At 43.5% G+C, this 23,039-nt stretch overlaps 1 protein-coding gene across 1 annotated transcript in view; it reads left to right on the top strand.

Moving 5' to 3' along the window:
* Nucleotides 1-23,039, top strand: part of NEURL1 (neuralized E3 ubiquitin protein ligase 1) — a 64,322-nt gene that overhangs the window by 27,936 nt on the left and 13,347 nt on the right. The window contains exon 3 of the mRNA XM_029087175.1: nt 19,131-19,811. Coding sequence (XP_028943008.1) covers nt 19,131-19,811 — 681 coding nt within the window. The remainder of the gene's footprint in view (nt 1-19,130; nt 19,812-23,039) is intronic.

The following is a 23,039-nucleotide window of genomic DNA, read 5'->3' as shown; positions in this document are numbered from 1 at the left end:
AGCAGGAATAGCAGGAAACCCTTGGTGATGAGATTTATTCATGCTGTCCTTGCATAGTTCCAAAACTGTAGGGCTAAGTTCCTGTGTGGGGTGAGTGGAGCAGTGTTACAACAAGAGTGAACTTCGGCCGTTGCTCCTAAAGGCACAGAGCAGCTCTTTCATTAAACTTCCCCCAGAACTGTCTGATCAACAGCAAGCAGTCTGTCCTGCTTCATGTATTGCAATAATGACATACAAAATCACATGGTTTTCTGTTGAAAACCAGCAGCAATCCCATTGCATTTGCCTTTTGTTTATCTTTCTTAAGAAAACTGTGGATTCTGACTAGATACTCCCTTGCTGGCTGGAAATTACTAGCTATTAAAAAAAAAAAGTAGGAGGACGTAGCTCACTGTGTGTGAGAAGGGTTTGTGCAGAGCTTCTGCACTGACTGAACAAGAGGACATGGTGGGGAGACAACTCACAGGAACCAGAGTGCACCTGGAGAAGCTGTTTTGCATTCTGGTTTTGTTTTTATGGCCAACTGGGGTTGCTACCAGCATCCTCGCAACCTGCTCCGTTCTCCCCTGGATGTCTGGGAAGACAGCAGAGACCATGTGCTACAGAGACAGCTTCTTCAGGGCACCCAGGGGGGTTGGCTGTGCCACCAAAATAGAAGGGTGCTGAGCAACCATGCCGTGCATGGTGGGGGACTCTGCATGGTCCAGCTCCATCCTGGTGCAGCTTCATCTTTTCCAATGGAGCAGATGGGGGCTGCAGGGGAGAGGAGAGGGAGCTTTTTTGCTCTGCAGTTAGTCTGAGATCTCTGGAGCCATTTGCAATTGTAGATAAATGGAGTGAATAGACCCCCACATGGAGCTTGTCCACAGAGCACTGGTGTTGTGGTAGGACTTCGTTACATTTAGGCTCCTATTTTAACATTCACATCTCTAGCTGTCCATGAGTATAACCTCACATGATTAAAACAAAACTGATTTTAAAAATTTATTCATTCTTCCCTCTCTTCCATGTCTGGAGCAGGGAAAGTGAATGAAACATTTTTTTTTCTTCTATTTGCTAGTTAACCTTTTCATTTAATCATCACTTGTTGAAATTAGGGGAGAGTTTGATTTTTTTTTTTTTAATATGGTTGAAGCAGTATGTGAAAACAGTCCTCGTTTACCTTAGGTTTTGTAAAAGGCTATTACTGTCTTTTACAAAACACAAATTTTGGACCAAGTTTGATCTGACAATATTGTTTTCAATCCAGGGTTGCTTTGAATCAACCACTCATCCTCCTTTGTCCTCAAGGGCACCGTTGTGGATTTCACAGAAGTTGAAAATCACATTTCCATCAGTTTAAATACTCTCAGTATCCCTTAGACTCCCTAACGTGGCTCATCCCTTGCACAGCAGCAGACGGGACATGTGGGATACTTGTTTTCCCTTCTCCCCACTCTGTATCACCTGGTGGCAGTGGCTGGGATGTGGATGCTGAGCCAGGAGGGAGGATGTCCTGACTGTCCCTCTGCAGTAAAACCCAAAGGCAATGCTAGCACAGCACGGCATTTTCAGAATTTGACCCCGGTTCAGGCAAAACAAGAAACAAGCAGCCGCTTCTCCAGCGTTCAAAGCAATGCGAGAACTTTAAACTGATTTCAAAATAAAGATGCTCAGCTAACAATTCATTTGGGCATAAACGTACACTCACCAAAGAAAGATCCTTAGAGGAATTCAGTTGCTGAATCCTTGACCTCCAAAGGACCCCTAAATATAGTCTCGTACGCAATGTGCCTCTTTTTGTGGGTGAGATATTAAGAGTTTGTTTATTTATTAGAAAGTGGTTTATAATGTAAGTAAATTAGTGAGTTCCAAGGCCCTCTCCCAGCTGCCAGATGCTGGGAGGATGTTTATGGCCACTGTAAATAATTTCATAGCTTAATACAAATACATTTTTAGAAATCAAGGGCTGGTGGCTACATGTTTATGGTGCAATTGAGGAGTTATCAATTCCTCCAGAATATGAGAAAGAAAACAAACAGTATTTCAGAGATTTAAAAAATTCGTAGGAAAGAAAAACCTCAAAGGTGGTGTTCATTCATAGTGCTGGGGGTCCAAGTTTGCATTGCTTTGGCTGAGCTCTCCCAAGTCTCATTAAGTCAGTGAGATCAGAAAATGCTCAGCATCCTTCAGGACCCAGCCCATGTGTTTTGGAGACGGCAAAGGCTGGGGCTTCAGCGGTACAGACAGATTTCCCCTGCACTGAATATGTGTTTGCAGATCACTTTGCTGCCGCTGAATGACCTTTGCCAAGGTCAGCTTTAAATGACAGCAGTCAGATCCTTCACAGTCAGCAGGGCAGCAAGGTGGAGCAGCACAAGGGATTTGCTGTATGTTGTGGCTAAACGGTAGTAAGGACTGAGCAGCACCTGTGTGTACTGGCAGAAGGGTGGCTTCGGAGGCAAACCTGCTTCCCAGACAAAAATAGGATATAGAATGACAACGGGGCTGGAAGGAGTTTCCTTTTTGAGGCATGTGTGCAGCGAGGAATTAGAAATTGGTGAGGTGACGTCAGAGCATCTGTGGGATGCTTGGTATGATTTTTGTGAAAAGCTTTGGTGCCTCAGGGAGGGATGGGCAGAAATTGTTACAGATGCTTCATTTGAGCTTCAGGTCTATTTTCAGCCTTTGTGTGGATGGCAGCAGAGGGCCGGCAAATATCAGCAGAAGCTGTGGGCTGCTTCTGCCGTGGTGCGTTGTGGTGGCTGCACGTTCCCATGCTGCGCTCTCCATAGTGACATATTTTCAGTGTAAAACCACAGAACCAGCTGAATAGTTATGAGCATTTACACTCCCACGTGCACGGGGGAAAACTGATGATGCTGCTGAGCTGCTGTGAGGCAGAAATGGTCCTTGCTTTGAACTGCAGCCTAAACTGAGCTTTTGGTCTGGGGTTGAAATGCAGTTTGATGATGGTAAGTGCTTAGATGCATACACTCACAGGTGCCTTGTTCTTTTTTTAGGAAAAAGTGACCCTTTTTTAATTATTCAAGAAGTCCACCAAGAAGCACCTTGTTTTGGGGACAGGAAACTGTCCTGGGTCTACAGCAGGCCGGAGTTAGATGGCTTGACGTGACAAGGTTTGCCCAGGCTAATGGTGCCAATGCTAACTCCAATTAATTTAGGGCAAAAATACCTTTTGTTGCAGTTTTGAGATAGCAATGAATCCCAATGCAACCCTGCCTCAGATCCGTCAGGCCGAGATTTGGGTACTGTCATTGCAGCAGTGTCATTTTTGGCAGTGAGTGTTGTCTGGCACCATCCTCATCTTCTTTCTCCATGGTGCTGGATTGCCCAGCCTTGAATTTAGCTGCAGCGACTGCATGCTCCAGTGAAGCAGAGGTGGCTGTGCGGTGCAGGCAGGCAGGCTATGCATGGCCATGGGCATGACACCATGATGGCCAGGGAGGTAAAGGGAAGGAGCCTGCAGGGCTCAGTGGCTAATCCTGGCCACGTCTGGTTTGGTTGTGTCTGTCCCTTGAATCATTCCCCTCCTGACAGTTTCTGTGACTGGCGATATGTGTGCTGGTGATGGCTTTGAGGTGGTTTGGCAGATACCACAGCGGCAGAGCATCCTCCGAGTGAGTGTATAGTTGAAGGAGCCGGCTCCCACGGCTCTGCCTTCAGCAGCCCATGGAGCAGGCAGGATGGCAAAGGCACAGGGACAGTGACAGCATTCGACACATCTGTGCTGAATGACTGGGAGTGCTAGGGAGCCAGACTGCTGACCTGGAAAACTAGCTGAGATTAAGAAATGTCAGATTTCTGGAGAGAAGAGGGTTTGCCAGAGGGCTGAGAGGTGGAGAAAGTAGACTCTGGAGGTTACTTGGGATGGCTGATTTCAAATGGACCATGAACTCTGTCCTAGCACTGGTGTCTCTGGGAAGGGCCACCCTGAAACCCTGTTGCAGCTGGGACTCACCTCCCAAAACTGGGCACTGGGGTGTGGGCAGCAATCAGCAGGAGGACATGAGTGTAGAGGTGACCATGTCCTCCTGGGGACAGAGCTAGAGAATGATACCTTCTAATCAACAGCCTTTGAGGAGCTTCTTGCAGGGTTAATGTAGGAGTAGACAGCCCTAAGTGGGCACATGAGCCACACTGTCCCTTCTGACTTGCACCCATGGGTGCTGCAGCTGGCTGGGCCCCAAGCAAAGCCACCATGTAGCAATGAACTGGCACCCTCTGCTCTGCAGCAGCTTTGCCTACAGTAAAAAAACCCTACTAACCCCGTAAATATTTTGATTGTAGTAGATGTAAAAGTTAACCCAGCAGCCATACTGTTATTTGTTTCCTTTTTAAACTCTGTTTGTTTGATATTGCCCACAAATATGAATTTTCAAAGCACTGAAAACCTCACTTGGGATGGAATTTGCATCACCTGAGTCCGGGAGAGCATGGGTGACCACGGTGACTTGAGTGACCTGAGAGAAATGCTTCTGGCAGGACGAAGCAGTGAAATGCAGTGGATAGCTAAGTTGTCATTTATCACCATTCCTGCAGATTAGTGCCACGGTGGCAAGCTGTGTCCATTTCTCTGCAGACAGGGCAGTTTTTCTGCTGTGGGCAGCTCTCCCAGCTGCAAGGTAGCTGTTTTGGCAGAGCCATAGGGCAGAGCCAGCAGCGCGGGTTGGGTGAACCTCACCTCTTCCCATTGGGGTGCAGGGGCTCAGGATATGCTGCACTGGCTGTCAACAAGCCAGCAGATGGAGACGATTTCTGTGCTCAGTGCTGTCAGTCGAGCCCCCCTGCTAGTAGAGTTTGTGTGCTGTCTTGGATGTAGGGAGAAGGCTGTGGTAACTCGGTGTCTACATAATTCAGATTTCTCTTCTCTGTTAAGTCCTGTTGCTCTCAGGACAAGTTCATGCCTACTCCAGCAGTTCTTATGGGCCCCATGATTTCTCCATGCCAACTCAGGGACTAAATGCTGTGCCTGTTTCCCCCTAGATGCCAGGCCCTGTTCAAGTGGTAGGTCTGCCGACAGCAGTCCATTTTCCTGGCCATCAGCGTGGGCGTGGGACGGTGCCTGTGCACCACTGCGACCGAGTGGGGGGACTGACCCTTGGCTGAGGGGTTTCATGGGCCTGGCAGCTCCACAGAAGGGCTGTTTAGCTCCAGTGTTGAGGGTTCAGCTTTGCCTGGAGAGGCTGTGGAGCCTGTCCCAGCCAAGGCTGTGTCATCACTGAGTGACTTCAGCAAAACAGACCAGCAGGACACTTGCAAAAATGCATGAGGATGCAGAGCCCTTACAGACTTTAATAGGAAGGATAAAAGAGCTGACAGGGCATATACTCAGCATCTCACCACCTCACCCTGACCCTCTCTCCCCTGTGTTTATTGTACCCTCTCGCTGTGTTATGTCTAAGTTGGGCCTAAGCTCCCCTGGGATGGGACTTGCCATTTTTAACTGCCAGGCGCCAGGCACACCTAAGCCACCTTATAAATAATATTTCTGTGCAGAGGGAAACTTGACCCTGGGATGTAAAGGGGTGGCTATGGCAACAGCCGTCCGGGTGCTTTGTGTCTCCTACGGACACAGAGTGAACAGGGCTGGTAACGCGGCTTCAGCCCGGGCTGGAGCAGAGCGTGTACAGCTTTGGGGGGCCCTTTCTGCACGTATCCAGTGGCTTTCTCCTGACCATAAGTCATCTACACTCCTCTTTGGGATTTTTTCTTTTTTTTTTATCTTGCTTACTTTGATATGAAAAAGAGTTACAGAACAGAAATGCAGCCAGTAGTAACCCTTTCTTCTCTGTTTTAGGTATTAGGATAATGTTAGATTTGAGCACATCATCTACTTTTTCTTTCAGCTTTCAGAAACATGTGGGTTTTGGCTATGTGCCTTCCCCGTACCATCCTGTGGTGGGCAAAAATGAATGCAAATGTGAATTATCCAAGCTTTTGCTCTGATGACTGGGCTATATCTGTGCGTGGAAACAAAATATTTTCCGAGTTGGAAATTAAAAAATAAAGCATACATTTTTAAAGTCAAAGCTTTTATAGTACCAGGAACAGTGGGATTGTACTAAGCAGAATGGAGAGAGGGACCGTTTTTCTCTGATAACCATGTTGCAGATGGACCTGAGATTGATCTCAGATTCCTTAGACTAAGCAAGACATCACTGGTACTGGTGATGACATTTCAGTTGATATAAGTCCAGCAATTTTTATTATTATGTAGCAAGGGTTTGATAGTTCCCTATGAGAGTTCAGAGTATGTGCAGAAAGGGTCACAATAACATTGTCACCAAATATTGCTTTAAACTTTGATGCTGAAGGAGGCAGGAGCTGGAGAGAAATGAGTCTACTAGTGGGATGAAAAATCCCTGAGTTTGGGTGAGTCACTCCTATATTGTTTACGATCTCTCTAGTCCATATAGATCTAAGCAAGAGAGATATCGGCCTATAATGTTGCTGCATTGGCTCTTTTTGTTGCTGATTATTCCCAGTTCAGTCTTATCTCCAAAACTAAGCTTGTTCATGACATCCTGGAGCTAAGCTTTATTTTTTCCAAACCATAAAAAAGTAGGGGTTGATTAGCTGTTCCCAAACCAGAGAAGTACAGCATCATGGACTAACAGAAATAGAGGGTAAAAATAAAGGCACAGCAATCTAACAGATTGAGACTAGACTAGTGGATAAATCAACACTGGTACCCATACCTCACCAAACTGGTGCAAAACCAATACATTACAAGCAGGTAAGGAAGTCAGTATGTCAGTCAGAGAAAGTGACCTTTGGCATAAGCTGAAATGTTAAATCCTAGTGAAAATGCACGAAGAGTGTAACAGGGCATCATGTGGCAAAAGGAAGCTGCTGAGAAATGGAAGACATCTGACACAGGATTTTAATGACAGGTCAAAGAAGAAAAGGAAAATCACCCTGTGGAAAGGGAAAAGAGCCGAAAAACTCACTGCATTTTTAGGTGCTTGTGCCTTACCCACCTCCAGCCCCTCCTCAAAAAGTCTCAGGGACCAGTAATAGCACAAACCATTTGCAAAGTTGGGCATCTTTCCAGTGCCGTGCTTATAGCTGGCACTTCAGTGGTGTGGTGGTTTGCTGAGGAAGCTGTGAGATGGTGACAGGAGGACTTTTCCCTCAAGGTCAGTGCCTGGCTCCCATCAGACAGTCTAGCTTTGTCCACCACAGGGCTTGTGTCTCAGTTTTAGGATGCAATTTCTCTGAAAGACCATCCTCATCCCCAGGATCTCAGCAGGACTGAGCTTGTTTATGCTTAGAGTGTCAGGTGGGAAAGGGAGGAAGAAGAGGAGGAAGAGGAAGAAAAGCAGTGCTGTAGGAAGATGGGATGTGGGGGGAGCAGGAACCTTTGGGAACCAAAGCCTCAGGTCCTCTTCCTCAAGGGGCTGAGGAAGGTTTCGTTACTGGGGATGCATTTAGCATCCAGCAGCGCACGCTGGACCTTGTTCTCTGTGCGAATCCCATGGCTTCAGCAAGGTTGCAGTGCCCTGACTGACAGCCACACTGTGACCCTCTGGCTGATTCTTGTTTATGCTTTCAATTTGCAGCTTCAGAAAAACCTTCTGTCTTTCTGTCTAAACCTTTTGAGGCCACATCCTATCATCTGTGCATTTAAATTAGCTTTACTGATAGCCAAGGCTTGTTCAGGAGTTAGCTGAGGCTCTGGTAACAAGATTCAGCTCTTTAGTTCCTTTAGTTCAGGCTATCAAAATAATTCATAAAGAACTCACAAGCATAACAGGCATTTGCCGTGACAGAATATATGAAGAATTTATTGAAGAGATGAACTTTTCAATTGGCAGAAGTGGGCATTGACTCTCTTTTTGATTTCTCCCCTAATTTTGTCCAGCCATGACAGGTACAATGCCTGATTTAGGGTTACTGTTTCAGGTAATCTCCTTCGCTGTTCACTCCAGTGGCAGAATGCAATGGACCAGTGATGGAGAGTGGAGTTTGGCGTAAAAACTTCTTTTTTTTAATATGAAGTGTAGTTTTTAAACCTTGCCCTGTGCCCCTGGTTTGGGACTACTGATCTACTCGTGTGTACATTCCATTGCCTTCAGTGGGATATAAATACTTGTTTAGGTGAAGTGGGTGTTTAAGTGCCGTCATAAAATGGAACAGACCTAAACATGTGCTGAACTTTTCTGAATTGGTGCAGACTGCAATAATTGTGCTGTTTTTTAAAAAAAGATAATCAAACAAAGCCTTGATTTACTGTTTCCCTGCATAACTGGGAGAGTGCATCTTGCAAACTGCACTAGCTCTGGAATAGGAGTGGGGTGGATGGGGCAAAATGGCTGCACTGTCATTTTATACATGTGGCAAATAAGTTCGAAAAATTTTGAGAGCTTCTTCATGCTGGATTATGGGGTAGAAATTCTGAAAGAAAGACATATTAGGAATTAAAACAAAATATTCTGGACACATAGCACTACATGCATTCTTTCAGAAATACAGTTGTTGGATCTTTAGGTGAGGAACTAGCTTGGAGGAGGAGAGATGATCTGTAAACTTAATTAGTCATGGCTGAAAAACTGAAACACTTCTGGCAAACTCTCACTGTTTTCTTTCACTATTTTCAAAATTATATATTTCAGTCTTGAAATCATTTTACTCTTGAAAATGGCAACAACAACTTCTGAACAAGCCCAAGAAATCAACTGGATAAGCTCTCAGTCCAGTATTTATTTGCTTTTATAAAAGGAAGATAAACAGAGCACTTTGTTTCAGGTTAGCATGAAGTACTGTATCTTTCCAATTTATTTTATTTTTTCTTCAGGCAGTTAACTGAAATATTACATATTATCACTGCCATTCACAGGTTGCATCTTCACTAGAATATGTTGTGCTTTTAGCCCTGGTTTATGAGGTAGCTGCGAGGCAACAAAACCCTTGCGATGTCCAGGCAATTTATCATTTAGCAGTGCCTTTGGGCAGCCCTGCCAGACCAAAGAGGACTGCAGTGAGTGCAGGAAGGTGGTCACCAACAGCATTCCTGGGTTTCCTAGGGAAAAGTGGGAAGACCCAATGGTGCTAATTCAGGTCAATAAGTAATGGTACTGGGTAAGATGCTGGACCTTGGGGAGACCTTGGCAGGGACAAGGTGGTTGTTGGTGTGTTGAATTCTCCCTGAGTAGCTGTCTGTAAAACTGTCAGCAATGGTAGGAGCCTTTTGCTGGGAAACGTTGGAGAAGGAGTCATCATCTCCATGCCTGGCATGAAGACACAGTGGTAAATGAAAGCAAGTGAAAAAGGATAAATGCAGGATACAGAAATGCCACAGGAGGGAGGATGATGGATGGGAAGGAGGAAGAAAGTACTTGTTTTGAAGAAAATTGCTGTCAGATGATTCAGGGGATGAAGAGATGTGTCTGATGTAGCTTGGGAACTGGCTGTGAGCCCTGAGATGCTATGGAAACGTTCACACAGTAACGTAAGGAGCATTGGAAATAGAGTTGTTGGAGTGCCCATGGCAGTCAGCAACACAGTACATGAAAGTAAAGTTGTGGGGTTAGCACTGCATGCAATGGTGAACTACTGTCTTACCTGAATAGGTGAGATAAGAGGGTTGAAATTTCTAGGAGGAAAGGAGGGTAAAAGGGATAATAGTGCCAGAAGTCACTGGGTATAACAAGAGGGCTCTATAAAGTTATTAGACAACCAGGAATTGGAATTATTGCCTCAATTTCCCATGAAGAACAACTTTTCTACAGAGAAATCAACATCTTAAAGATCAGTAATCATCAGATAAAGTGACAATTGACAGTCTCCAGAAGAATTAAGTCTTGCACAGGTAATTAAAATAAGTAATAGAAGACTTTCTAGCGGTAGAAGAAGAAGAAGCCAAAATGGAAAGAAAAGGTGGGAAAGTCTACAGAGAGAAGCAGGACTGAGATTAAAATAATGTAGGTATGGTCCTAAAAGTGATCATCATTTTGCTGTTGTTTTCAAGTGGGATAATAACAGCTGAACATGGAGTCTAGAATGTTTGGGGCAATGAAGGTGGAAATCATTGCTGTGAGGTGAGAATAAAATTCTAGGACTTCATATATGTGAATGAGAGATAGATTAAGGAGTAAATAACAGGGATTAGGTGGTCTCCACAAAACCCAAGGCACTTGATTTCTGCTTGCACCGTATTTCTCTGACTTTGCAGGGAGTTAGGAAACATGAAGTGGAAAACCCATGAACATAAAGGGAATCAGACATGGAGGTGCTGACATCCAGAGATGGCTGTGGCAGTAGTTAAGCACATCTGCAACCTGAAGGACATCTGTCAACCTTCAAGAGAGCTGACTGGGGAGGATGAGTCTATCCCTATTGAAAAGCCTTCCTGAATGAAAACCAAAATGTGTTGTTTGTAACACAGATGTTGCTAGTACCCTGCAGACTCTCTCTGAGCATCAGCTTTTGTGGAAAAGAAAACAAATCCACAGCTCTTAACATGCATATGGAAGTTTGTTCTTCATAATCCACTGTCAGGCTCTTTCAAAACATTCATATTTGCTAAGGAAAACAGTCATTTATTTTAATTTTAAGAGGCTAGTTATGCTCTTTGTGCCATTTCATATGTTCAAATCAATTTGACATGCTTACAGATGTTATGCAGAATTGTATGAACATTTGTTATGAACGAGACTGGTTCAGATAATAACTTTATTAGATAGCATATGTCCGTAGCACATGTCCCAACACTACAATTTATCAGTCAGTAGTCAACCTTTGTACCTTCAACTATAGTCTTATTCATGTATGAAGTTGCATGCTTTCATTCCTTAGATTTTATTGAAGAATATGCAGATGAGAAATTCAATTACTAAGCTGGCCTGGAAACCACAACTGTTCATTCTGGCTTAAAAAAGCTGCAATTCCCTGAAGCTCAGGGGTTTGCATTTGTATTTTTCCTTTCTGAATATTTCAGCTTGGAGGCTGACAGCAGATGAGCTCACATTCTTTCAGAATATGGGGGTTTTGTTTGTTTGTTTCTGATTTATTTTGCTGTGATAGTTTATCTGTACTATTGGTACAACACTGACAATCCATGACAAAAAATCTGTGATAATCCCAGTGTGTCAAGGGAGGATATGTATATCCTTAGAACAGTATTCTGACCAGATCCCAAGGGTTTCCTGAGATTCACCTGGCAGGACACGGGCTGCTCCGTGCCGAATGTCACAAGGGCACAGTTCCCTCAAAGCAGGATTTGGTGCTAAATGGCCACATGAAGCCACCAGATTTGCACAATAAGTTTCTTGAACACCTATCATTTGAGAACAATGAAAAGGCTGAATTTTTCTCTTCCATCCCATTTTTTATCACCTCTCCAAAACTGAATCATGCAAACCAAATAGCTTTAGTGCTCAATTTCTCCCGGAATGCCTGGAAAGAAATGCCAATTTTTATCCAAGCAAATGCAAACACAAACCAAAGACAAGTCCAGTTAGATGTTCATTAAGCACTGTTGATTTCCACTAATTTCTGTTAAAGTGGCAGATGTTTGTAGCCTTGCAATTGGTTCCACTGAGTTGATGGTCTGCCTTCTTTTGGAAGCCAGCTTTAAAATCTGGTGACAATTTTTAGTGTATACAGGAATGATTTCTCCCACATACAAATTCCAGCTTTGGGCTCTTTATAACCCTTGGCTTGGACTTTGACTTCTGCCCCTTGGTTACAGCAGAAATTCTCTCAAATGCTTTCAGTAATACTGGAAAAACACCTGAGTATCTTGTCAGAAAACTAATTTGGACTGTGTTGGTCACAGGCAAACAAATGCATTCAGTTAATTTAAATACCTGTCATTCCTGCAGTGAAAATAGCTCTTCGGAAATATCAGTTAGCTTGGCTTCCAGATGGCAATGGGCAAGAAGCCAAAAGTTGCATGTAGCCATTAACTCCCGCTTTAACTGTGTGAATGCACATGAAACGTATGTTTGCCCTCCCTTGACCATGTGGTGATACCAAGCTGGTGTGTTGATGAAGGAGGAATTTTTGAACAGCAGTTTCCATACTGACTGTGGGGATCCCATAATGGATGAGGAGTCTTTAGTAGGTTGAGTTTTGAGGTGAGAGGAGTGACCTCCAGATGGAAGCAGAGGAGCAGCAGGTAGAGAGTAAGACATTGAATGGAGAGTTAGGAAATGAGAGGGTGTGCTGTGGAAAATGGGGTGGTTTTGTTATGTGCTGGGCTAAACCCCAAGAAGTTTCACTTAAGAGCTCTGCCAAAGGAGTCATCTGTCCCCTTGGACAGCTTACTCCATCCCACGGTTTCTAGTCCATAAAATAAGAACATTAATTCTTCCTGCCTCCCACTCACCATTTATATATCCTTTCTGTTTCTGTGGTGAGGAGTATCTTCTGCTGCAGAGCCCAGCAGCTGAGTCCTGATCTCAGATGCCATTTGCCCCAGAGCAGATTTTACTGTCACTTAAAGAGCAGCCTGGGCATCTTACATATCTAGCTGGTACGAGTGAAATTGTCTGTTGGCTGTAGTTTTGCATATATTCCTGTAAGCATGTGCTAAAAGAGAGCCAGAGCAGTGAGAGCAGAAGGAAGCAGCTTTATTTGAAATGGGATATTTATACTGTCAATAAAATAGAGACATGCACATATGCAGGTATTGTATAAGAAGGTATTTACTTAACTGATGTTCTTGATTTAATGTGGGTGTTTTCAAGGAGAAGGAATGGTTGATCTAAGGCAATAACTCAGGCAGTTTGATTTCTCAGTTGTTCATAAAGGGGAATGTACTTTGTAGAAGTGAATTTCTAAGTATATGGCAAAGAAGGTTTTTAGTTTGAATCATTCCTTTGAGGGATTTTAAACATTTGCCTCCCACATGCTACAATAACGCTCAGAAAGTGGCTTCGTTGTATGATCCGAGAAGCTGCGTTCTGGCGCCTGATGGTTTATGAGCTATAAACACAATAGAGTGGTCTCAGATCATATACATCCAAGATGTAACAGGCAGGGAGGGGAGGGGGAAACCTGTGTGCAGCATCAGAGCAGAAGCATCCACCCATCAGCGTGGGTCTCTGCAGCGTTACACTGAGAGCAGCAGAGCCCAGCCTCCTCTCCAGACCTCACATGGAGCGTATAAGTTTGCAGAAAAACAAATAGTTTTTACAAGTGTCTGCTCAGACACATCGCCAGCAGGCGAGAGCACTTTGGACATGCTCTGTGAGTGGAGCTTTGCCTCTTAATGACTGTGAGCGTGGGCTCAGCTTTCTTCGCTTCCCAATTTTTCTCCTGTTTATTTTAAATAAGGGCGATTTTCATTCTCCTCTTTGCTTAGCTTCTCCTGGTACAATAAAACAGTTATACACGTGGCAGAGCCTGAGAGAGGCTGGAGCAGAGCATCCCACAGTGGTGAGGACGTTTCCAACACCATGAGTACAGCAGGCTGCATGAAGATCTGCTTCCAGTCACCCTTTAATTTGGGTGGATTTTGAACCCAGGATCCTCCAGACCCAGTCATGGCTGCTCTGCTTCTTACCAATGGAGATGGTGCTGTGGACTGGGTGCCATACACACACTGAGCAAGCTGGTAACCAAAAAGGTTTGCAAATAGATGTTGTTCCTCGCCCCCAGTCCCCCAGACCCAGTAATTTTTAGTCTTCTTTTATGGGGGATAAATAAGAATATAAATTGCTTCCATTTTACTGGTTTTCACTCCTCAGTCACCTTAAAGTACCTAATAAATTGAGCTAAAAACAACATATAGAAGTTGTTCTGGCTGCTTCTGTGCTGAAGCATGGCAGTTCCCCAGCAGTATACATCAGCTCAATAGGACTGAGTCAAGGGAGCAAAGGTTGCCACAGCACGACACGGGCAGAGTTTGCAAGGCAGGCAACTGAGCTGGGATTAATACCTGCACTCCCATGGTGGGGAGTGTGATACTGTGGGTGACAGAAAGTTTCCAGAAGCACAGGTTTATTTCTTATGATTGGTTGCTTTTCCCAATTGCCTTGGAGTACAATGTTATTTTATGGTGTGGTACATCTGCCTCATATTTCAAACATGTCTCTCTGCAATGTCAAAGTCTTGCCAAATGGACTATTAGCTGCTAAGTCTGCTGTAGACCATGGAGGAGGTAGTGCGAGATTCCAGGTGTTGGAAGGACAGCTGTCCTCCCTGCAAAACCTTTTGTGACAGGTAGTGCTGATGGAGGGCAATGAAGTCTTGTCTGCATTCCTGAGTAGGAATGGAGCCACTCCAGCATGGTGGGAATAATACAGTACACATCCTTTCACAGTTGGATATTTACAGAGAATATTCTTGTCGGGGCCACTGACTTCAAGATGTCTTGTGGTAGCTTAGCACCTCTGAGGTTCCTTGGTAGTGGATATTATACAATAAGCACCAGTACTCACTAAGAAATACTGTTACCCAGTGAAGTAAGGGATTAAGAAAAGAAAAATGCACTCGTGAAGATGTAAAGCAAAGAACAGAAGGAAGGAAAGAACATGGGGCTGTGCACGGGAAGGGAAGGAGTACGCCAGCAAGGTTCTGACCTTACCAATTTTTTACTCTTTGCTTAGTAGCTGAAGACAGAAATGTTCTCCAGATGCAAGGAATTACTAAGTTGTTCCTTCTTTTTGCAGCATTTCTCTCTCCTAGGAGGGAAGATCAATAGAAATAGGATAGCTTCTTAGGTTATCAGTCTGTGTACCCAAATTTTAAGTGATTTTTGTAGTAATAAGTCTCAAGTTTGGTTTATTTATACTAGGTCTTCTATAGCTCATTCTGGAGAGAGGTTGCAGCCCTCATACTCTGAAGAAATACAGTTCCTGTGAGGCCATAGGATTGCACCAATCTCCAAAATCTCATAAAGAGGAGGAGTTCTCTGTCCCTAGAGTTTGCAGTTAAATCTTGGACTCTGCAAGCTTTCAGCATGGGTGTGCCACATGTGCTGAGTTAGTTCTACTTTCTCAGATCCCATACAGGTGTGTGAATACTGGCTGCTCATGACCTTGGAAAGTCAAGCCTTTAGGCAGTAACAGAGATTACCAAAAAAGAAACAGAGGAAGGAAATAATGATTTGACAGTCTGACAGCAACACATCCCCTTTGGGTTTGTGTGGGGCTGAAGTGATCTGTGCATGCTGGTGGTTAGAAATGTGTTTGTGTTTGGATGTGCATGTAGCTATATTAAATGTGCATATATGCACTACCTACAATAAATAAGTATTATAAATAGTGTACATGTTCAAGGAAAGAGATGATTTTTAGAAGACAACATTTGGCAGCAGTTAAAAAAAAAAGGTGGTAGTGAAATACTTCTGATCTGGATGCAGCGATTACAGCTGTATCTGTCTACTCACCAGCTCCTTGTAAGTGCTATTGTAAAGTGTTACTGCAATTTCATTGACCCTACACAAAGCAGAAGGCTCTTCCATGCCCTCTGAGCAGGAAAACAGAGAGCTTTGAAGCCTCTGGTTTGAGGAAGATACTCCAAGTTAATTTTCTGTGTAAAGCATCAGCTGCTGAGAATCTAAATTTTGCAGCTAAACCCCACTAAAGTGGAGGAGAAAACAGAAGACAACTGAACTACTCAAGTGCCCTTCAGTTCTACTTTGCTACTTCTGCTCCCTGTTTTCTTAAACAAAGCCAGAAAAAGATACAAAGGGATTTGTGAAGTTAGGCATCCTGCACAAAAATTTAGTGTCACAGATTCTCCAGCTGAGGAGCAGAAAATTTGTATTAGAAATCCTTTCCGCTTTGGCTATGTCTATACTGTTACCAGAAACTTTAAGTCTCTAAATCCAGCATTGGCACCATAACTGTGCTGATGCAGAACTCAGCAAAACCTCTCTGGAAAGCTAACTGGGCAGCCAGCCTGCATCCAACTGCTGTGATCGTGGCCAGCTTGCTGCTGGTACCCCAACCAGCTGGGTTAAAGTTTGCTCTGGTGACTCAGTGAGAGCTGTGGTCTTCGCTCAGAAGTCCATCTATTCTCACCCAAGGAAGTCTCTCACCAGTTGACTTTTCCCAAAGAAACACTGCCAACTGCCTTACACAGGAAATTTTATAACCTTGAATATTTAATAAGAAGGGACGATTTAATTCTTCAGGCTGAAGCTGGTGATCTCCTCAGTAATGGGCTGTTAGACCCATTTTGTATTTTACAGTCTTGTCACATAAAGTCATTCCATCTTCTTGATGTGTGCTCCATGTTTGTATCTGCAAATATAAATGTGCCTGAACACTCCTACACGTAGAGTCCCTCCTTTGTAGGCATTAAAGGTCAGTTGTAAATGTTCTACAAGAACATGGCTGTGTTAAGAGCCACACCAGTTTGAACAGCTTGGTCTGTGTTTAAAAAGTGACAACTTGAGATTTAGTGGAATAACTCCTTCCTGGGTATCTTCTGGTGAAAGAAACTGCTTAAAGTCACCTCATTTCTTTCACATTTCGCTAGAATTGTTCTTTCATAGCTCTTGGCCATTATCAGTTATTCTAGATAAATGTTGTTCCACATCTCTTCCAACTTATCTACCACTTCACTTTTGTTTTACTTTATATTCAGTGGGGTTTTTTAAATTTTTCTTTCTTTCTTTCTTTCTTTCTTTCTTTCTTTCTTTCTTTCTTTCTTTCTTTCTTTAAATTTTTCTTTCTTTCTTTCTTTCTTTCTTTCTTTCTTTCTTTCTTTCTTTCTTTCTTTCTTTCTTTCTTTCTTTCTTTCTTTCTTTCACTGGTTATTTAGTGATTTATAAAAATGTAGAGCCCTGGAGCAGGCCAGCATCTCTTAGAGACTCATCTCTAAATTTTCACAAACACGCTTCAGATACCAGTAAACTGCAATCCTTTCTTCCATGGGTATTTGCAGACATTAATGAATTAAGTCTCACAGTCAGTCCCATATGCTTGAGACATCTTATTGCTTATGTGGCTAGGCATCTGAGCTAGCAGTGGATTTAAGTAAAATAGTTGGATGTGTAACCCTGGTTTGCTATCACTGCCATGTGTCTTGTCTGCAGAAGAACTCCATCTCTTAACCTCTTTTCAGATGGAAAAAGATATTTTGTCCAGCAGCCAAAGGGAAATGCAAGCATCCTGGTGGAAAACAAGCTGTTTCAAAACCCTGGCTGCAAGCTACCCACACATCACAGTTGTCAGCCAGGCTGCACATGCATAGTTACAGGGAATAAAATAGAGAGGACCTTCTGTTCCTATTCAGAAAGGTCTCTACCCATTCACCTACACCAAAGGATCGTCATCAGCTGCCAGTATTAATTTGTTCTCCTGTGTGGGTTTCCAGCCAAAGGAGGGTAAAATAAGTCTAATTCTATCCAGCAGGAGCACTTGCAATGCAAATGCTAGCCCATATATTACAAAGCATTAATGCGACCCACTTCTAAATTACTTGGGGCAATTTCTGATTTTATTTATTCCTCATTTTCTTTAATTAACTGCTGGGAAGAGAAGCTGAAATATCAGTATGGGGAAAGTCAAATATGAGAAATAAAGCCCATTTTTATTTTGAGACTGTGCTTCCCTTTTAATAGCAGTTTTTATTTAAAGAGGAGCCTGGAATAATCCAGTTTAAGCAAAGAGCTCTGCTGAAGCCAAACTGTGTGTGGGTGTGCTCTTGTCAGGGCTCCCAGAGGAGGAGGGCAGGAAAGGCTGTTAGTCAGACCTCGGATATTGCAGGAGATGTTCATTATTCAGTAGCTGGCATTTTTCCTTGGCACACCAGTACAGAGCCACTACTCTGGTGTACTGGGAGAGGGTGCATCCTATTGGGAAAACCCTCAGATAACCTGAGTTCCTGCTCTTTTGTTGTCGTAAAAGAAAATCCCAAGGATATGTGGCTGTAAGAAGTGCCCACTGCAAGGGCCTAGCAGGTGGGTTAGGAACGAGTCTCTGCACCTCTGTCTCTTCTTGTCGCTCCACCTTGTGCCGTCTTTGCGGCAGGTCCCAGGCTGGGGTCTGGTGGTGGTGTTTTGTGCTACCTGCAGAGGATTGTCTTGTGTAGGGTGGTCCCACCTCATGTTTTTTGGACCCATGCTTGAAGCCACCAACAGCCTCCAGGCATAGCTCCTGCAGAGGAACAGTCAGTATGCGTCATAGCTTATTACAACGCGTGCAGAGAATTACCCACGTGCTCCATTTTCTCACAGTGAATAGTCTCTTGATGCTGTGGGTTTCTCAGAGTTCAGAAGGTCAAGCAGAAGTATAAATCTTTGCATTATGTCAGCTTACTTTTATAATCTGTTTCAATATTTTTTTTCTCAGTATATTGCTCTTTAAAATTTCTATGGCAACAATGTAGCTAAGAATATGTTAAATAAAAGTAATTTAGGTATTAAAGGCAGGTGATTATGTTCCCTAGAAAAAGAATCAAATAAATTGATGATTTGTGCTTGAAACAGCAGGTGAGACTAACAAAGAGGATTAGGTGCAATTCTGTTTCCATTGGTGGATTTGAATGTGCAAGCATCATCTTCCTTTGTTACATATCCCAGGATTTGATTTTTAATTATTTGGCTTGGAGATAATAAATAATTGTATGTTATTTATAGAAAACTGCATATTCCCAAGTTCTGCACTGTGAAATCTGTATCTGTACTGGTTTGTAGTGAGCACTAGAACACTAATGATTAATTATATTCAGGAATATTAATTAAATTTCATATGATGATAAATAAATTAGAACTGAATATAGCATTTGTTTTAAAATAAAAAATTGTGTAGTTAGATATTTATTTCCTAGATCTATGAGAATTACTGTAGACAATAAAGAGGACATGAAAACTCGGAGCCTGTATACGTATTGATTGGTATGTTCAGGATGCGTTTTAGACATTTACCTTCTGCTTCCCCTCTCCAAGGAGATCCTCCCCTGTTCAATTCTTTCCATTGATTTTGAGTCCGCCTGCTCAGCAGCTGAAAACGGTGAAGCTGGTGGGGAGATTGCAAGAACAGCAATCAATTGCAAATACATTTTATGATACTCTGCTTCCATATTTTAAAGGAGAAAATTTATTAGTGCCAGCAGGTCTCTGATTTTCCCTTTTAAACGTATCAATCCAACCAAGAGTGATTTGCAAACTCCTGGATGTTTTCATTTTCCCTGAAGTGACCCCTTTTTTGTTTCCTCTCTCCCTGCAGACAGTGAAATCATTCCTCCCGACTGCCTGCGGCCCCGCTCCTTCACCGCCATCCGCCGGCCCTCGCTGCGGCGAGAGACCGAGGACACACGCCTCTCGGTCAGCCTCTGCGACCTCAACCTGCAGGAGGAGACCTTCCATGTGACAGCCACCACGTGTCCCATCCCGCAGAACTCCCTCAACTCCCAGCACTCCCACCTCCTCCCCTCGCAGCTGGAGAGTGACCTCCGCTTCCACCACCTCCGGGGACCCCACGTCAAAATCCTTGATGACCAAACCGTGGCCCGTCTGGAGCATGCCCGGGAGGAGAGGACTTTGGTTTTCACCAGCAGACCACTTCGGATCAACGAAACCATTTTCGTCAAAATCAACAAGTCTAATGCCGTACGCACAGGGACACTGTCCTATGGGGTGACGTCCTGCGACCCCAGCATCTTGCGTCCCAGTGACCTCCCGTATAACCCCGAGTCTTTGGTTGATCGAAAGGAGTTCTGGGCCATCTGCCGAGTTGTGGTGCCCCTCCAGAGTGGAGACATCTTGGGATTTATGGTCAATTCGGATGGTGAGCTGCACTTGAGTCACAACGGTGCTGGCACTGGCATGCAGGTCTGCGTGGACTGTTCCCAGCCCCTGTGGATGTTCTTCGTTTTACATGGCACGGTCACGCAAATTCGATTGTTGGGTATGTCTGACCCCCCTTTTTCAAACCTCACACACAAAAGAGCAAGGTGGGATGCATCACAGGGGAAGGGTGGAGGGAATGGCTCCCTCCCTGGTCTAGGATCAGGTACCAATTTTGTTTTTATAAAAGGAAAAAAAAAATACAAAGGCACATATGTAGCACGTGGATATGAGTTACAATAATTACTTCTTTGTACTTCTCTAGCATCCTTCACTTGATGTTCTCAAAGCTCTTTTCAGGTAATGAATTAAGCCTCAGAGAGCTCCATTAAAGTACAGATGAGTCACCACTGACCTAGGAGAAGGAAGGAAGGGGGTTGAGAGGTCCTTTGGGCTCATGTAGGGCATAGGCAGCAGGAACAATGAGATCTGATTCCCTTTTCTGTGTGTTAGCTATCTAGCATGACCAGTTCCTCAAAAGAGCAGACTCTTTGTTTTCCCCAGGCTTGTATGTGAGAGGCAGGCTGGCAAGCGGAGAGGAAGCCCTGTACCTCATGATCCCAGTGGTGCACAGAGTGTGGCACTGACCAGCTCAACAGGAGAGGGGTTTCCTTGTCCTCCAAACTTATTTAAGGGAGTTAATAAGCTCATACAGGTTGATGGACTTCTGAAGAGCTGACAACCACAAATAGCCACAGCCAGTGAGCATGTCACCAGCTTTCCAGGTTAGCAAAACTCTTTATCACAGCGAGAAATCATGCATGCAAAAATACAGAAAACAGAAAAATGGCACATCTCTTCTAGCTGTTGTTTAGTCTGGAGAAAAGGAGGCTGAAGGGAGACTTTATTGCTCCCTACAACTACTTGAAAGGAGGTTGTAAGTGAGGTGGGTCTCGGTCTCTTCTCCCAAGTAACAAGTGATAGGACAAGAGGAAAAGACCTCAAGTTGTGCCAGGGGATATTTAGATTGGCTATTAGGAAAAATTTCTTCACCAAAAGGGCTGTCAAGCATTGGAACAGGCTGCCCAGGGGAGTGGTGGAGTCTCCATCCCTGGAGGTATTTAAAAGATGTGTAGATGTGGCACTTTGGGACATGGTTTAGTCAGGGACTTGGCACTCTTTATTAATGATTGGACTTGATGTTCTTAAAGGTCTTCTCCAACTTAAATGATTCTATGATTCTATTAAAATGCCTCTCTTACCCAACAAGAAAAAAAAAAGCCAACAACCAAAAGCCAACAAACATCTCCTTTTTTAGGATTTATAGACAGTCTTTGAAGATAAATTGTGGTGAACACTCACATCTCTCTGCAGGGTCCAGTTCACCTTAATCACAGTCTGAAGTGCCCTATATAATTTGCTTAACGTTGACCACAGGCCTGTGCTGTGAGTGTTTTGTGGCTGTTAAAAGTTCACAGATGACAAATGTAAAACTGCAATTTATTTCCAGGAGCCCAAGACTCAATCCCTGATAATTCAGCCTGATTACATTTGTTGTGTGTACTGTACATAATCCATGGCTAGCTCTGCTCTCCACCAACATGTCATTGTGATAATGGTAGGTGAAGTCAAACAGATCCCAGTAAAGTAAGAGATTAAATTAAATATGTTAGAAGGAAAACATCCTCAGGTACTTGAGCTGCTAAAACTAAGTCATCGACCACTGCTTCCTTTCATATGAGATCACTAATTCTGTCAGTTTTTGCACAAAGCAAATAGTCTATCTGCAGTAGGTCCTGAAACAGAGAAGAGAGAATGTGCCTTACCAGAGGGACAGAAGTACGTCCTTTTGCAGAATTCCACAGAACATGGACTTGAATGAAGACTTCTGCATCCTGGGCAAACCTCCTGCTAAGCAAATAATTTCCTAGTCCCTGTGTATTTCCTCCCTACCTGCTCACAAGTTCAGCCCAAACCAGTACACTCCTAGGGCATGTTTTAGATAAATCTGTGTTTAGATCCACGAAATGAAATCTGCTGAGTTGTAAACGTCCTCACTACCTGTATTTGTGACCACACAACAGACTTTTCTGGCCTCTGGAGAAGCTGAAAATGGGCTATTTTTCTTAAGTGAGATTTAAGTGACTTGCTGACCTTGTCTCTCTCAAGGAAAGGGTAGGACCCTGCTGAGTGCACAGCTTTATCCACCTGAGCTTGGGCAGCAAGCTGCTGCCTCCCAGTTAAAAGCTATGAAACTGGAGCTTGCCTATAGTCTTTAACAGGTATTAAAATACAAATAGAGCTTTTCAGACCTATGTTTCCAGTATAACAGTGCTGGGAGCAGTACAATGCCAGTATCAGTACAGTGCAGCTGCCCAGAGAAGAGCACTAATGCTGTCCCAACACTGCACATCTCTGCAACTGCAGTAATTATATGGATCAGCACTATTCCAACAGAAGGCAAAGAAAATAATGAACTCCCATCTCTAGCTTTTGCAATGTTATTAGGGAGGTGATGTGCACTGTTGGCACTGCAGTAGAACAGATTATGGTGCTTGCCATAATATCTGTCATTATAATATTAGAAAATGTAAGAAGAATATAAAGTGTTCATCTTTCTAATGACAAGCTCCATCTTCAGAATGCAAACAACAGTAATTTTGTGTGATCTATCTTTTGTATTTTGAGCTTTATATCACAGCAGAAGACATGTTTATAGTCATCTTTTTCTAGTTTTAATGGAAAAAGTGAAGTTCCATATCCTTGAAAGATATAAGAGACGAATACTGCAAGAGGCATAATTGTACCCAACCTATCTTAAATAGCAGATGTCATTCTATTTCTGGGGGCATACCATTATTAGATTAATCAAAGCACTGTTATGCAGTGTTAAAGGAACATCAGCAGTACAGCCAAATATAAAATGAAATTGAAGTTACTGGTTTTGCTTCCTTTCCAGCTTTTCTGTTTCGTTTGGAGGATGGAGATGGTAGAGAGCAGCAATACCACTCTTGCACCTAGAGAAGGTTTATTTTTGACCCAGTTAACAAGGTGGCTTCAGATTAGTTATTTGGTCCTGACCCAGAGTGGCACCAAGCTGAGGTGTCTCCTGGCTTGTGGCTTTACCACAGAAGCTGACATTTGCTGACCTCAGTTACTCCACAGTGTTGGGGATACAACATTTATTACCTAACCTAAATATTAGGGGAGACCATCTCTACCCAGGCTGATGGTCTTACAGAACTCTATAAAGAGGAGGGTGGTGTGATAGTAAAGAATTCTGACTTTTGTTTCCATCTTGTCAGTCTGGCATCAAATACTGGCATATTTGCTGTAGGAGAAATAAAAA

This window comes from Antrostomus carolinensis, unplaced genomic scaffold, assembly GCF_000700745.2.
Source record: "Antrostomus carolinensis isolate BGI_N321 unplaced genomic scaffold, ASM70074v2 scaffold440, whole genome shotgun sequence".
Classification (NCBI taxonomy): domain Eukaryota; kingdom Metazoa; phylum Chordata; class Aves; order Caprimulgiformes; family Caprimulgidae; genus Antrostomus; species Antrostomus carolinensis.
This window is presented reverse-complemented; position numbering and strand designations above follow the sequence as displayed.